Source organism: Podarcis raffonei, chromosome 13 (genome assembly GCF_027172205.1).
Source record: "Podarcis raffonei isolate rPodRaf1 chromosome 13, rPodRaf1.pri, whole genome shotgun sequence".
In the NCBI taxonomy this organism is placed as follows: Eukaryota; Metazoa; Chordata; class Lepidosauria; order Squamata; family Lacertidae; genus Podarcis; species Podarcis raffonei.
The window spans coordinates 35740419-35751897 of NC_070614.1; the positions used below are offsets into that span (position 1 = coordinate 35740419).

The window sequence follows — 11479 nt, forward strand, 5'->3', positions numbered from 1 at the left end:
TCTGTGCAGCTCCATTCCTGCCGAGATATGACAGGCACCCACTGGTATCTTTCCAGAAACAATTGAAGACAATTTTTGTTTCAACAAGCTTTTCCATCTGGATGAAAAGATCTCTTCCTTGGGTATTCACTGTGTATCATTCTTAAACCTATCTCCAGTTATTATTGCATTTATTTATTTTAAAAAGCTGTTTTTAGCTGCTTTTATTGCAGGCCTGTAAATCACCTTGACACACAAGGAAAAGGCAGCTCATAAGTTAATAAATTACTCTAGTAAAAATGACAAGAGCTCTAGCAGTCTATTGGGCACTGATTGGGAGTCAATTTAAGTAAGAAACAGAAGGGACCCAACTGGTGAGCAGGCGGCTTTATTGACTTCTGCACCCTATAAGAAACCAGAATAAAAAGCTATGCGCCTGAGGAAGGACCTCCATGTGCCAGGATCTGATGTTCTCCCCCTTTGATCTTCTTTGTCCTTCTCTCCCCTTCCTTCCTGAACCACACTGCCTCCATCCACTGCCCATCTCAGGCGTTGAGAACCTTAGCCACATTTCCCCTGCTTGGCAGCCAGCGCATTCAGTTTTGTGTTCACCTGATCAAGGCCACTCAGCACTCGCTCCAGTTTCTGCAGCACCTGGGGATCTGAGCAGGTGTTCAAGGGCTGGGGCACCACCGTAGGCCGTGGAGCAGCTGCACCTAGAGAGAAACACAGCACCATTTCCCATGACGTGGTTGTTGCCGCATCCTTGGTTGACTGCCGTCTTCTACTGCTTAATACATAAATTCAGAAGCGTTGGGGTTGAAGCCTCTTCTGCCCCACCTCCACTGAACCCAGAAGCCCTGCCTCACAATCCCAGATATGGCTACTATGGGCTGATTCACCCACTGTCTTCAGAAGTCAGGGCCGCTGTGTCTTTTAGCAGCGGAGCAATAGCAAAAAGTAACCAGCTTTCAAAATCCCAATCCCTGCTTGGGGCAGGAGATGCAATATGGCTGAATTTCTGCCTTTCTCACATGGGAATGCCCTCCCATCAGATGCCAAGGAGATAAATAACCATACAATCTTTAGAAGACATCTGAAGGCAGCGCTGTATCGGAAAGTTTTTAAAGTTTGATGTTTCAGTATATTTTTGTATGTGTTGGGACCTGCCCAGCGTGCCTGGGACAACACAGCCAGATGGGCAGGGTATACCGTATTTTTCGCTCCATAAGACGCACTGTTCCCCTCCTAAAAAGTAAGGGGAAATGTGTGTGCGTCTTATGGAGCGAATGCAGGCAGGAGGCTCTGCTCAGCGCTCCCTTTAAAGAGCCGCGCTGAGCGTGTGTGCGGCTCTTGGGGGCTTTTCCCCGAGGAGGGAGAAGGGGCTGCCGGGCTGCCCTCTGTCCCTTCCCACACCTCCCAGAAAAGCCAGCAGGAGCCGCTGCCAGGCTCTGCTCAGCGCTCCCTTGTAAGGGCTCCCTTTCGTCCCTCATCCCGCTTTGCTGGGAAGCCAGATGTGCTGGTCGTGAGGGTTAACTGTGCAGCGAGGTCCGAGTCCAGTCAGAGGTCGAGGTCGCGGTATGGAGGCTGTCTGTCAGAGCTGTAGCTGGGTCCAAGGCAGGGAGTCGGGTGAGGTCAGGAGCTCCGGCAGGAGAGCAGGACAGGGTGCAGGCAGGAACAGGCTACCAACAACGTTGCTCCCGCAACTTGGGACTGGGGCTGGCTGGCTTTTATCTGCCCCGAGTCATAGGGCAGCCCCAGTCCCAGGTGACTCGCCTCTCCTCGCCTGGAGGTGAGCACTCCTCCTGCGAGAACTTAGTTCCCTCCGCCTCTCTGCCCTGAGCCTCTGCAGTTCAGGAGAGGCTGGAGGGTTACTGGACCCAGAGGCAACCTCAGCTTCCTCCAACAGGGCAATGGGTCCTCCATCACCTCAGGAGCCAGAGCAGGCTCATCTGGTGTCTGCTCCTGAGGATCCAGCACAGGTGAGGACCCTTCAGGCTCAGGCCCCAGCCCGGCTCAGCTGGTTCTGGAGGCGGGGAATCCTGTGCAGGCTGGGATCCCTCAGGTTCAGCCTCCGAGTCCAAATCCCAGGCCATCACACCAGAAGAGGCGCTGTGCAGCTATTGCTCTTGGTCTGCTGGCTTCTCAGCGAAGCGGGAGGAGGGACGGAAGGGTTTAAAGCAAGAAAAGTGAGTGCCGCTTACATGCTCTGCGCAGAATATTTTTTCCCTTGCTTTCCCCCTCTAAAAACTAGGTGCGTCTTATGGTCAGGTGCGTCTTATGGAGCGAAAAATACGGTAATTCTAATTCTATAATTATAATTAGCAGCTATGAAAGGCTACTTAAAAACAAAAAACGACCACTTATAAGTTTGTGCTGTTTGATAAAGCCCCTTCTCTCCTTTGTATGTGGTTTCATTGCATGGTTAGCAATTTTGTGAGGATCAGATTATAACACACTTCTTACAGATTAGGCCAAAGGTCCATTTAGTCCAGCACCTTCTTCCTCTCAGTGGCCAAGCACATGCCTCCAGCAAACTTCCAAGCAGGGTGTGAAGGCAATCTCTCTTCTAACAACCCCACACCTCCTCCTGGTGGTGTTTTGCCCATACAACATGGAGATGGATGGTGAGTGGTACCCACTGGAACTGGCAGGATGGAAGGCAGAGAGGCCAACAGTAAGTTGAGCCAGAGCCACTAAGAGGCAGAGCCAACTAATTCTAGTTTTGTCCCTGCCTCCTCTCAAGATGCAACACTGAGACTAAGGAAGAGGCAGTGGACTGGGTGGAAGTAAGCAGGCAGGCAACTGGAGGCTGGCTGACGGCAGGCAGAGGTTTGTGGGGCACTGCCCAATTTGCCCTAATGGACCAGGATCAGCCTCTGCTGATGGAGACTCCGTTTAGTTACCATAATAATTTATTATAATAATAATTCTATTGTTTATATGTCACCCATCTGACTGGGTTGCTCCAGCCACTCTGGGCGGCTGCTGGCAAAATATAAAAACCACCATAAAACATCAAAAAATTAACATTTCCCACAGCTGATTGGCACCAATTCATCCTCAATCCTCTTTGCATTTACTCAGTTCCATTTTGAAGGTGCTTAAGTGTGGCCCTCACCCTCATCTTGTGGCAGCGAGTGCCACAGATTTGTTATGGAATGTAGAAACACAAAATTATTTACATGGCATTGTGTACTTTTAAAAAATAAATATCAATATCCACAGTAATGCAGAATATACAAGGTCTTTTCCAGACCCCCCTTCCAAATTCACAGGTTGCTGCTTCCCCCCCTTTCCCTTCCCCTCACCCCTCAGTCCCCTAATCCTAGTACCGTGGCTGGTGCAAATCTTTTCTTTCAGCTCCGCCTGGGAGTTCCGGAGGCCTGAGAAGTGTCTCACGACAATGACATGCTCTGTGGGCGGGTGGGAGGCCATGGCATGGAGCTCGCGCTGGGCAGTTGTACTTGTGAATCCCAGGCCAACCTTCCAGGAGAAACAAAGAGGCAGTTTGTGCTGCACTTTGGATGTGGTGTGAGGCAGACACGAGAGAGGAACAGCGGGGTTCACCAAAGCTCAGGCCTTTCCTCCAGTGACACGGCAAGGAGTGGACAGCATGGCCCAGAACGCATCACCTCCAACCTTCCACAGATGGAAATAGGCAGGCGGTTGTAATGCCCCAATGTGCATCACTTCCAGTGTCCCTCTCCCTCCTTGGGCCCCTGCAGAAGGCTCTGCCATGCCTGTTGGGTGCTGTAGTCATTTAATCCGCCACATTCATTTACTCTGCTGACTTAAAAGCTAAGACGATGTTTGTGGTTTTGTTTAAAGATGCACTAGAAAACCATAATTGTCTATCCGTATGCTGTCATGTTCAAAATATGACCCTGCACTTCCAAAAGGGTGGGGTGCTCACTGCGTGGTGCCCTTTAGGGTTCAGGGATGGCTGCTTACAAGCAAGGCCCCAGAAGAAGTGTGTTTCCTGTGGCCTTCTGCCTGGGGAGCTTCTGAGACCAAAGAGAGGTCTCAGAAAATGGGGACAGTCTCAAGTAAACAGGGAGAGGAGAGCTGAGGGGAACCGCCACACAGAGGACTCAGGTAATAGGTGTGCTGCCGACCACAAAGCCACCTGGAAAACAATTGTGGTGGCCATTGGGACCTGCCCAGTTTGCAAAAACTACTAGTTGCGTATCAGTCTCTCCCAGACAGAGGCTCTGTGGGTTTGGGGTGAGTTAATGGTGAATCTACACCTGCAACCCGGGCACACCTTGAGAGGTCTGTGCTGGAGAAAGGTGAAGCCCCAACTCCATCCAAGGACCATGTATAAGCCTTTTCTCATATACAGCACAGGGGTGGATAGGTTAGCTTGATCACTCTGAAATCTGGCAAAAATGCTTTATGGTTTTGGGGTATGTTTTCCTCCATTCCTGCTGGCACCCATCTGCCTTGAGAAACAATGGAGTCAAACTGCAGCAATAGCAGCACCAAAGTGACCACCCTGGGGCGCAAGCCTGGGCAGTGTGTCTGGAGGTCCTGGGCTGCCCAGACCACAAGGCCTCCCTCTCGGCCTCACTGACATGGCCCAGAGGAAAGCAGAGCAATACGTTTGGCACCAGCTTGGCTGCAAGAATTGCTGGAGGGAGGTGTACAAGGCAACATCCAACCGTCTTGAGGATTCCACTCCAAATTTGTGTAGGGTTAACTCCTTAGCTTTTTCTTCTCCCAGAGATATCTGGCCAGTCAAAGCCATTTCCCAGGGTGTGGCTGCTGCCTCATGCTGACAGCTTCTAGGAGCCACAGGTGAGAGCTGAGTACAGGTCCACAGTTATTCCCATTTTACTGAGGAGATAAAGCAAGAGGTGGGCAACATGCCGCTTTTAGTATTAATGGTTGCTGATCTGCTCTAGTTGCCCATTTAGTCTGCTGCTGGTTTTAGTTTTGTACACCAGCCTGAGGTTTTGTTGCTTTTGTACTGTCACTGTAAGCTGCCCCCACAGTTCCAGTTTAGCCGAAGGGTTGGCCCTTGAAACATGCAACTTAAATAAGTAACATAGGCAGGTAACTTTGCTCTCACCCCAACTGCAATGCGTGTGATTCCAGCTCTGTTGGCTTCTTCAACAATGTCGGCATACTCCAGAGGGTCCCCCGTTTTCTCCCCGTCTGTCACTATCACAAGGAACTTCTTGGCTGTGGGGCGAGCTCCTTTTTGTGTGGTGAATAGTTCTTTCCTAAAAGCGGGAGGGGAGAGAAAGGCTGGCGGTGAGTGTGGCAAGTAACAGCTACAAAGGCCCAAGTTCCCACTTTCCCAGGCTCGACAGGCATTCTGCGTTTCACTATTGCTGCATCTCCATGGTAGGAAAAGCGCTGTTTGAATTTCTGCACCAGCAGGGGGGAAAAAGAGGAGGCAGGGAAGGAGGGGGAGACAACGGGAGCAAAGATACCCACACAACTTTTCTGATCCCAGAGGCCGTATGGGAGCCGCCTCCCAGCTGTTTGATTCCACCGATCAAGAGGTCGGCATCCTGGTCTCTGCTGAAGCGTCTGAAGTCAAAATGCTCTTCAAAGCGGTTAGAGAACTGCAGGAGGGCAAACTGAGAAGAGAGAGAGATTAATGAGGACACACCTACTAGCCACAATGGCTATGCTCTACTGTCCACTGTCGGAGGCAGTATGCCTCTGAATGCAAGAAACTTGACGGGCCATTAGCCTGACCAGGCAGGGCTCTTCTTAACCTCTGTGATATTTGTATTTAAGCAGGTGAGCCAGACAGGAGGAGCAGCCTGATTCTTCAATCAGCTAACAGCTGCCAGGATCAATTTGTTTGGGGGCCAGTGGCTACCCAGCTGCCTTCTTCCCATTTTGGATTACATTCATCGTTTTCCCCAGTTCAGGTCTGGTTACTGTTCTTGTTAAATAGAGACAGGCGCTTTGCTGCCTCAGGCTGAAAACCCAAAGAGGAACCCCTTATGGTGATACGTGTATAATAATTAACTAAATATTTGACAATTTGCTGCCCTTGAACAGTAACCCCAAAGTATCCAGTAATGCAGCCACCACATCCTTTGTTATTAACTCCTACACCCCCCAGGTGGAGTGAAGTGTGCAAGGTCAGAGCAATGGCTTCCCAAGGGACTTGGAGGCAGTGAGCCCTTGTGCTTCTCAGCCAAACCCCAATCAATTTATCAGGAACAAGGGGTCATGCTGAGGTTCAGTGCAGCCTGCTCTTTCCCCCACAAAATCCTACTCTTTTACCCCAGCGGTATGTGCCCAGCAGCAAGGCACATGAAAATTGCAAGAATCCTAGCGTTTTGTCTTGAATCTTCCAACATTTAAACCAACTCTGGGAGCAGACACCATGCCCTCTTGCCCATCTCCCCTACTGACCTGCGCATTATGGGGAATGCTTTTCATTACGAGTGCAATGAACACCTTCAGTTGCACGAATTCTGATGCCCGCATGCTGGATGAACCATCCATCAGGAAGACAATGTCCCGGGCCTCATTCTGACATTCTGGGTAGGGCGAAAGCAAGCCAGAAAGGCTCATCCCAAGTCAAAACCATTCCTTTTCATTCCGAAGACTCCTCAACTCAGTGGCAGTTTAATTTTCTGCATAAAGTTGCCACCTTTCTTTCCCACCCCCACGTCTTACAGGTCCCATGCATTTAATCACGGCTACATGATAATTATACTCCATGTTAGAAGAACCTTGGCCTCTTCAATTTCTGCTAGTTCCATAGGATATAGTATTTATTTATTTTACCTGTTTATTGCAAATTTATAAAAAAGTGGGGAGGGGGGATAGAAATGGGGGGGGAGGAAAGGGGAAAATAAAACACCACTGTCAGCTCACATTAACTATACAATAAGCACCACTACATCCATCTTAATTTACACATACAAATTGATAGATGCTATCCAAATGTCCCCAGTAGGTATCCAATTGAAACTGATGTTTATCAAAAGTAATTTAAAGTGGCCAGGGTGTTAATATCTTGAGTCTATTGAGTAAAAGATGGGGAACTACAGTTTCCAGGTTTATTTGTTGGGGAAGCCCACGGCTGTTAAAGCAGCAAAATCTTCTCTTTCGAGGAAACAACAACAACTGACATTCTTCTGTACAGCCTCTACTCACGTCCTAATTGCTGGTTGCTCTGGGGGGTTTCTGGGTCAGCCAAGGCATCTGTGAGATCAAAACTATCACCAGCAGACCCTGTGAGAAAGGGGAAAAGGAGGTGAGCCAATACCAAGACAATCAAGAGAAAATGGGGACGATGTGTGTGAGATAGAGACATGGTGGGGTAGAGAGGTGTGTATGTTGCTGCTGCTGCACATCTGTGAAAATGAAATAATCCCCTTTGATCAAGTTATTGCTGTATTCCCTGTCTGCAAAATACATGTTTTTTTTTACTTATTTGACCCTTTGACTATACAATTCACTAGGTGCTGCCAGCCCTGCTCGCTTTGCTTGCCAGCCCTGCTTATCTCTCTGCCAGCTGCCCTTGCCCCACACCTCACTGAACCTCCTCCTTTTACAAAACAATCTCAACTTGTCAAAATACATTTCCGGAGCTGCAGCATCTGAAATGGTAGGCTGCATTGGGCCTCTAGTGTTTGTGCATGTGAAAGTGTGCTAGAGACTAGATGCATCCACTCGTCACTTGGAAATGACTAGAGATCTTGGAAAGAGAGCTGAAGTCTTAAGTCTAGTTAGACTAGTGTTAGACTACTGCAATGTGCTATGTGTAGGGCTACCTTGAAGAGTGTTCAGAAACTATAGCTAGTGCAGTAGACATGACAGCTAGTTTCTTGACCATTCATCCCAGACACTGAGATCCAGCTCTGAGGGCCTTCTAGCAGTTCCCTCATTGCGAGAAGTGAGGTTACAGGGCCTTCTCAGTAGTGACACCCACCCTGTGGAACTCCCTCCTGTCAGATGTCAAGCAAATAAGCAACTATGTGACCTTTAGAAGACATCTGAAGGCAGCCCTGTACAGGGATGTTTTTTAATGTTTGATGTTTTACTGTGGTTTCAAATTTGTCGGAAGTTGCCCAGTGTAGCTGGGGCAATGCAGTCAGATGGGCAGGGTACATATAAAACCAAACAACAATAACAACTTTTAGGGTGTCCTGGTTTTTACTTTTTGAAATATGGCAATCCTAAAGGACAGGGATTTATCAGAAACAGCCAGCCAAAAAAGAGATTATTGCCAGTAAGGAGTGACCAAGGCCTGAACAAGACTTTTTCTGCCTGGGGCAAAGGACAAGATTTTCCACAAACAAAATACAACCAAAATGGCAGTTGAGCGTTACTTCTGTGCTGGCCATAGGACACTGTCCTCCACCACACCTCATTAACTGAGGACAACCTAGAGTAGGTCGTAGGATGTGGCACACACAGCTCTGCCCTTCCACACCTTGCTGCCATTCCCGGCCCCCAACATTCTGTTGCCTGAGGCGGTCGCCTGGCTCTATCTAACGGTAGAGACAGTCCTAAGTCCTGGATAGCTGGAACTGACCTGCTGCTCCCAGGAAAAGGAGGGTGGTGATGATGATGGAGAACCCCAAAGCTCTCATGTCTTGTCTCTGATCTCTGCCCGTCAGTTTTCAGCCTTTTCGCTATCGGAGAGCCGCAACTGGTGCAACGGGGCAAAGGCTTCTCCTGAACGTAGGCCGGAAGTCGGAAGGGCACTGACCAGAAAAGGCCATCTATTGGGGTGGGAGAGGAGAAAGCAGCAACCTCACTTTGCAGGCAGCTGCAGCCTCTTTTCGATGTGCAAATATTTGCAGCCCTTTTGAACTCCTGAGTGGTAGCCAGGTTAGTTGGTTGTAGTGAAAATAACAAGTGTCCCTGTAGCACCATAACGAAAATATACGTTAGATGACTCAAAGGGGAAAGTTCTGCTGAAAGACTTGGTAATCTTACAGCCAAGCACTACGAAAGCAGCAAAAGGCTGAATTCATTGGAAGTTTGGTATCCAGAAACGTGGTCAATCGCTTCAGCAGAAAAAATAACACACAAGATGAAAGCATTAAGGAAAACAAAGGGGCTTGACAAATTTAGAGAAATGTGGAATTGCTGTATTTAATAAATAAAAAGAGAAAACAATGTTATCCCAGCTCAAACTCATGGTAACTGAACTTGGATAATGGTATTCCTTCCATGGGGCTGCATTTCTCCTTTGTTCAGTTGCTCTGTTTCCAATGGTGGTTTTGTATTAGGTTTTTGGCCTTGCACCAACTCTGTTGTTAATTGACCTATATTTTGCTATTGCTCCATTATGTATGTTTGTTTATAAAATTAAATGAACACAGATTGAAATATTTTCTGGCATCATCATCATACACTCCAACTGATTTGCCAGGAAGTTTCTTTCTTTCTTTCTTTCTTTCTTTCTTTCTTTCTTTCTTTCTTTCTTCCTTCCTTCCTTCCTTCCTTCCTTCCTTCCTTCCTTCCTTCCTTCCTTGTTTCTTTCTGACCTTTCCCTGGTAAAAATAACTGACCCTATTGCTGTGGGGTTTCTTAGGGTTTGCAGCACTGAGATTTTTCAGGGTTTAGCTTTCTCCTCCTGGCCTACCAAGTTTTTAAAGTGCTGGTGGTGCAGGAGGGGTTGGAGCCTAATTACAGTGGTACCTTGGTTTACGAACTTAATCCGTTCCGGAAGTCCGTTCTTAAACCAAAGCATTCTTAAACCAAGGTGTGCTTTCCCATAGCAGCGGGGGACTCAATTTACAAATGGAACACACTCAACAGGAAGCGAAACATGTTCTTATTCCAAGGCAAGTTCACAAACCAAAACACCTACTTCCGGGTTTGCAGCATTCTTAATCCAAGTTGTTCATAAACTAAGCTGTTCTTAAACCAAGGGTCCACTGCACTGGAAGCTCTGGAATACTTCCTCCCCACACCCGTATACAGTATGGCTAGTAGCAGCCTCTCATATACATATGTGTGGAACAGCTACTGAACATTCTTGTGGACTAGTAGCTTTGGTACTCATTTCCAACATTTGCTTTCAGTACTTGGCATTGAAGCAGCAGCTATGGATGCAGAACAACTTATGACTCAGTTTCCCCCAACCGGGATTCCAAACTAGCAATTAAAAACTAGGAACACACTTTCCCCCTCCTGCTCTTTTTCATACCCAAACCCTTCTCTTTCAGTTTGTAGCAACAGCCACCATGCAGGAAGGCTGCCCCGTCATTCCCTTGGCAAGAGCTTTCTCCATCTGGACTGCAGCTTTTACAAGCTGTGGGGGAACCAATATTTTGATGCGGCCCAGAGCTCCTTCCTTGATGTTCCTTTATAAGATGAAATAAGCAAGCAGAAAGATCCAGTATTTCAAAGGCTCTTCTGTTAACAACCACAGTGAACGGCTAGCATCAAATGTACCTTACAAAAACAAACCAACCTTCACCCACCTAATTCCACATTCTGCATTCACAAAAGTCAAATCCTGGGTCCGGTACAAATTATACAAATAATTCATGCCTGGTCCTGCCATTACTGAACTGAAGAACAAGGGGGAAATGGCACCTCCTTTGCCACCAAAGGCTTCAAAACATTCTCTCTATTCTGATGTTCAGTGCTGATGCCCAAACAGCACTGTCCACAGCCAAGAATTATAGAAGGAGCTATAAGCAGGCTTGGAGGAACACTGAAGTTTGCAGAAGTACAAAAAGGGTTTAGAAAAAGACACTGCATTCAATGACCACACAGGATCAAACTCTAGAGTTCACAAGTCAAACCTGCAACAAAATCTTGTAGCACGGGTGCTCCTGTTCACTGCTCCGGTCAGTGTGCAAGACCCTCCACAACGACACTCCATTCCATTCCCCTCCAGTCAGTCCACATTCTGGGTTGCAGCCAAGTAACTTCTAATCAAAGTATACCCATTGAAATTGATGGACATGACTAATTTAGATCTATACATGTCCATGATTGTACTCTAATTTGGTTGGATGCAGCCCGGAATGCTGACACACTGTGGCGATGTTGTGATGACTGACTGGAACAGGAGAACTCCCCACTAGAACGTTTTGTCACTGGAGGTTTTACTTGTGAACTGCGAGCCGAAGTCAAGACAGATTTCTGTCACATATACCTCCACCTCTGCTGAGGCCATCTCCTGCGAAACGTCGAATTCTGGTGACCAGGTGTAAATCAACAAGACGCTTCGGCTAGTTGTCTGGCGAGATGGCGTCAAGGTGCAATTGTATCAAGAGCCTGAACTTGTTTGTTGATCTACCAACAGGGAGGCTGGCATCAGCCATGCAAAACTGGACTCATTAATGTCTGGGGGGGACTATATGGTCCCACATCCTTCAGGTGGTTGGAGGAGTCCGCAAACTGAATTCTTGTTGTCAGGTAACAACAACCTGACATGATTTGACTCCCGACCCCCTGGGCTAAGCTCCTCAACTTATAATGCTTGCGGGACAGGCAGAAATCCATCAGGAGAAGCTCCTCTTCGGCACATCTCTGTGCGAGCAAAAGGGTT

The 11479-nt window shown here is 47.9% G+C and overlaps 1 protein-coding gene across 11 annotated transcripts in view; it reads right to left on the bottom strand.

Moving 5' to 3' along the window:
• Nucleotides 1-351: 351 nt before the first annotated feature.
• Nucleotides 352-11479, bottom strand: part of LOC128400628 (integrin alpha-M-like) — a 159481-nt gene continuing 148353 nt past the window's right edge. For 7 of the 11 annotated variants that reach the window (XM_053362957.1, XM_053362956.1, XM_053362955.1 and 4 more), the window contains 6 exons: nt 7114-7191; nt 6364-6491; nt 5425-5570; nt 5054-5207; nt 3315-3465; nt 352-695 (listed from right to left, as the gene is read on the bottom strand). In XM_053362957.1, coding sequence (XP_053218932.1) covers nt 541-695; nt 3315-3465; nt 5054-5207; nt 5425-5570; nt 6364-6456 — 699 coding nt within the window. In that variant the 5' untranslated portion in view covers nt 6457-6491; nt 7114-7191 and the 3' untranslated portion in view covers nt 352-540. Of the gene's footprint in view, nt 696-3314; nt 3466-5053; nt 5208-5424; nt 5571-6363; nt 6492-7113; nt 7192-8291; nt 9430-11064; nt 11407-11479 lie in introns of those variants that run through there. The other 4 variants (XM_053362950.1, XM_053362947.1, XM_053362949.1 and 1 more) reach the window with 4 other exon arrangements.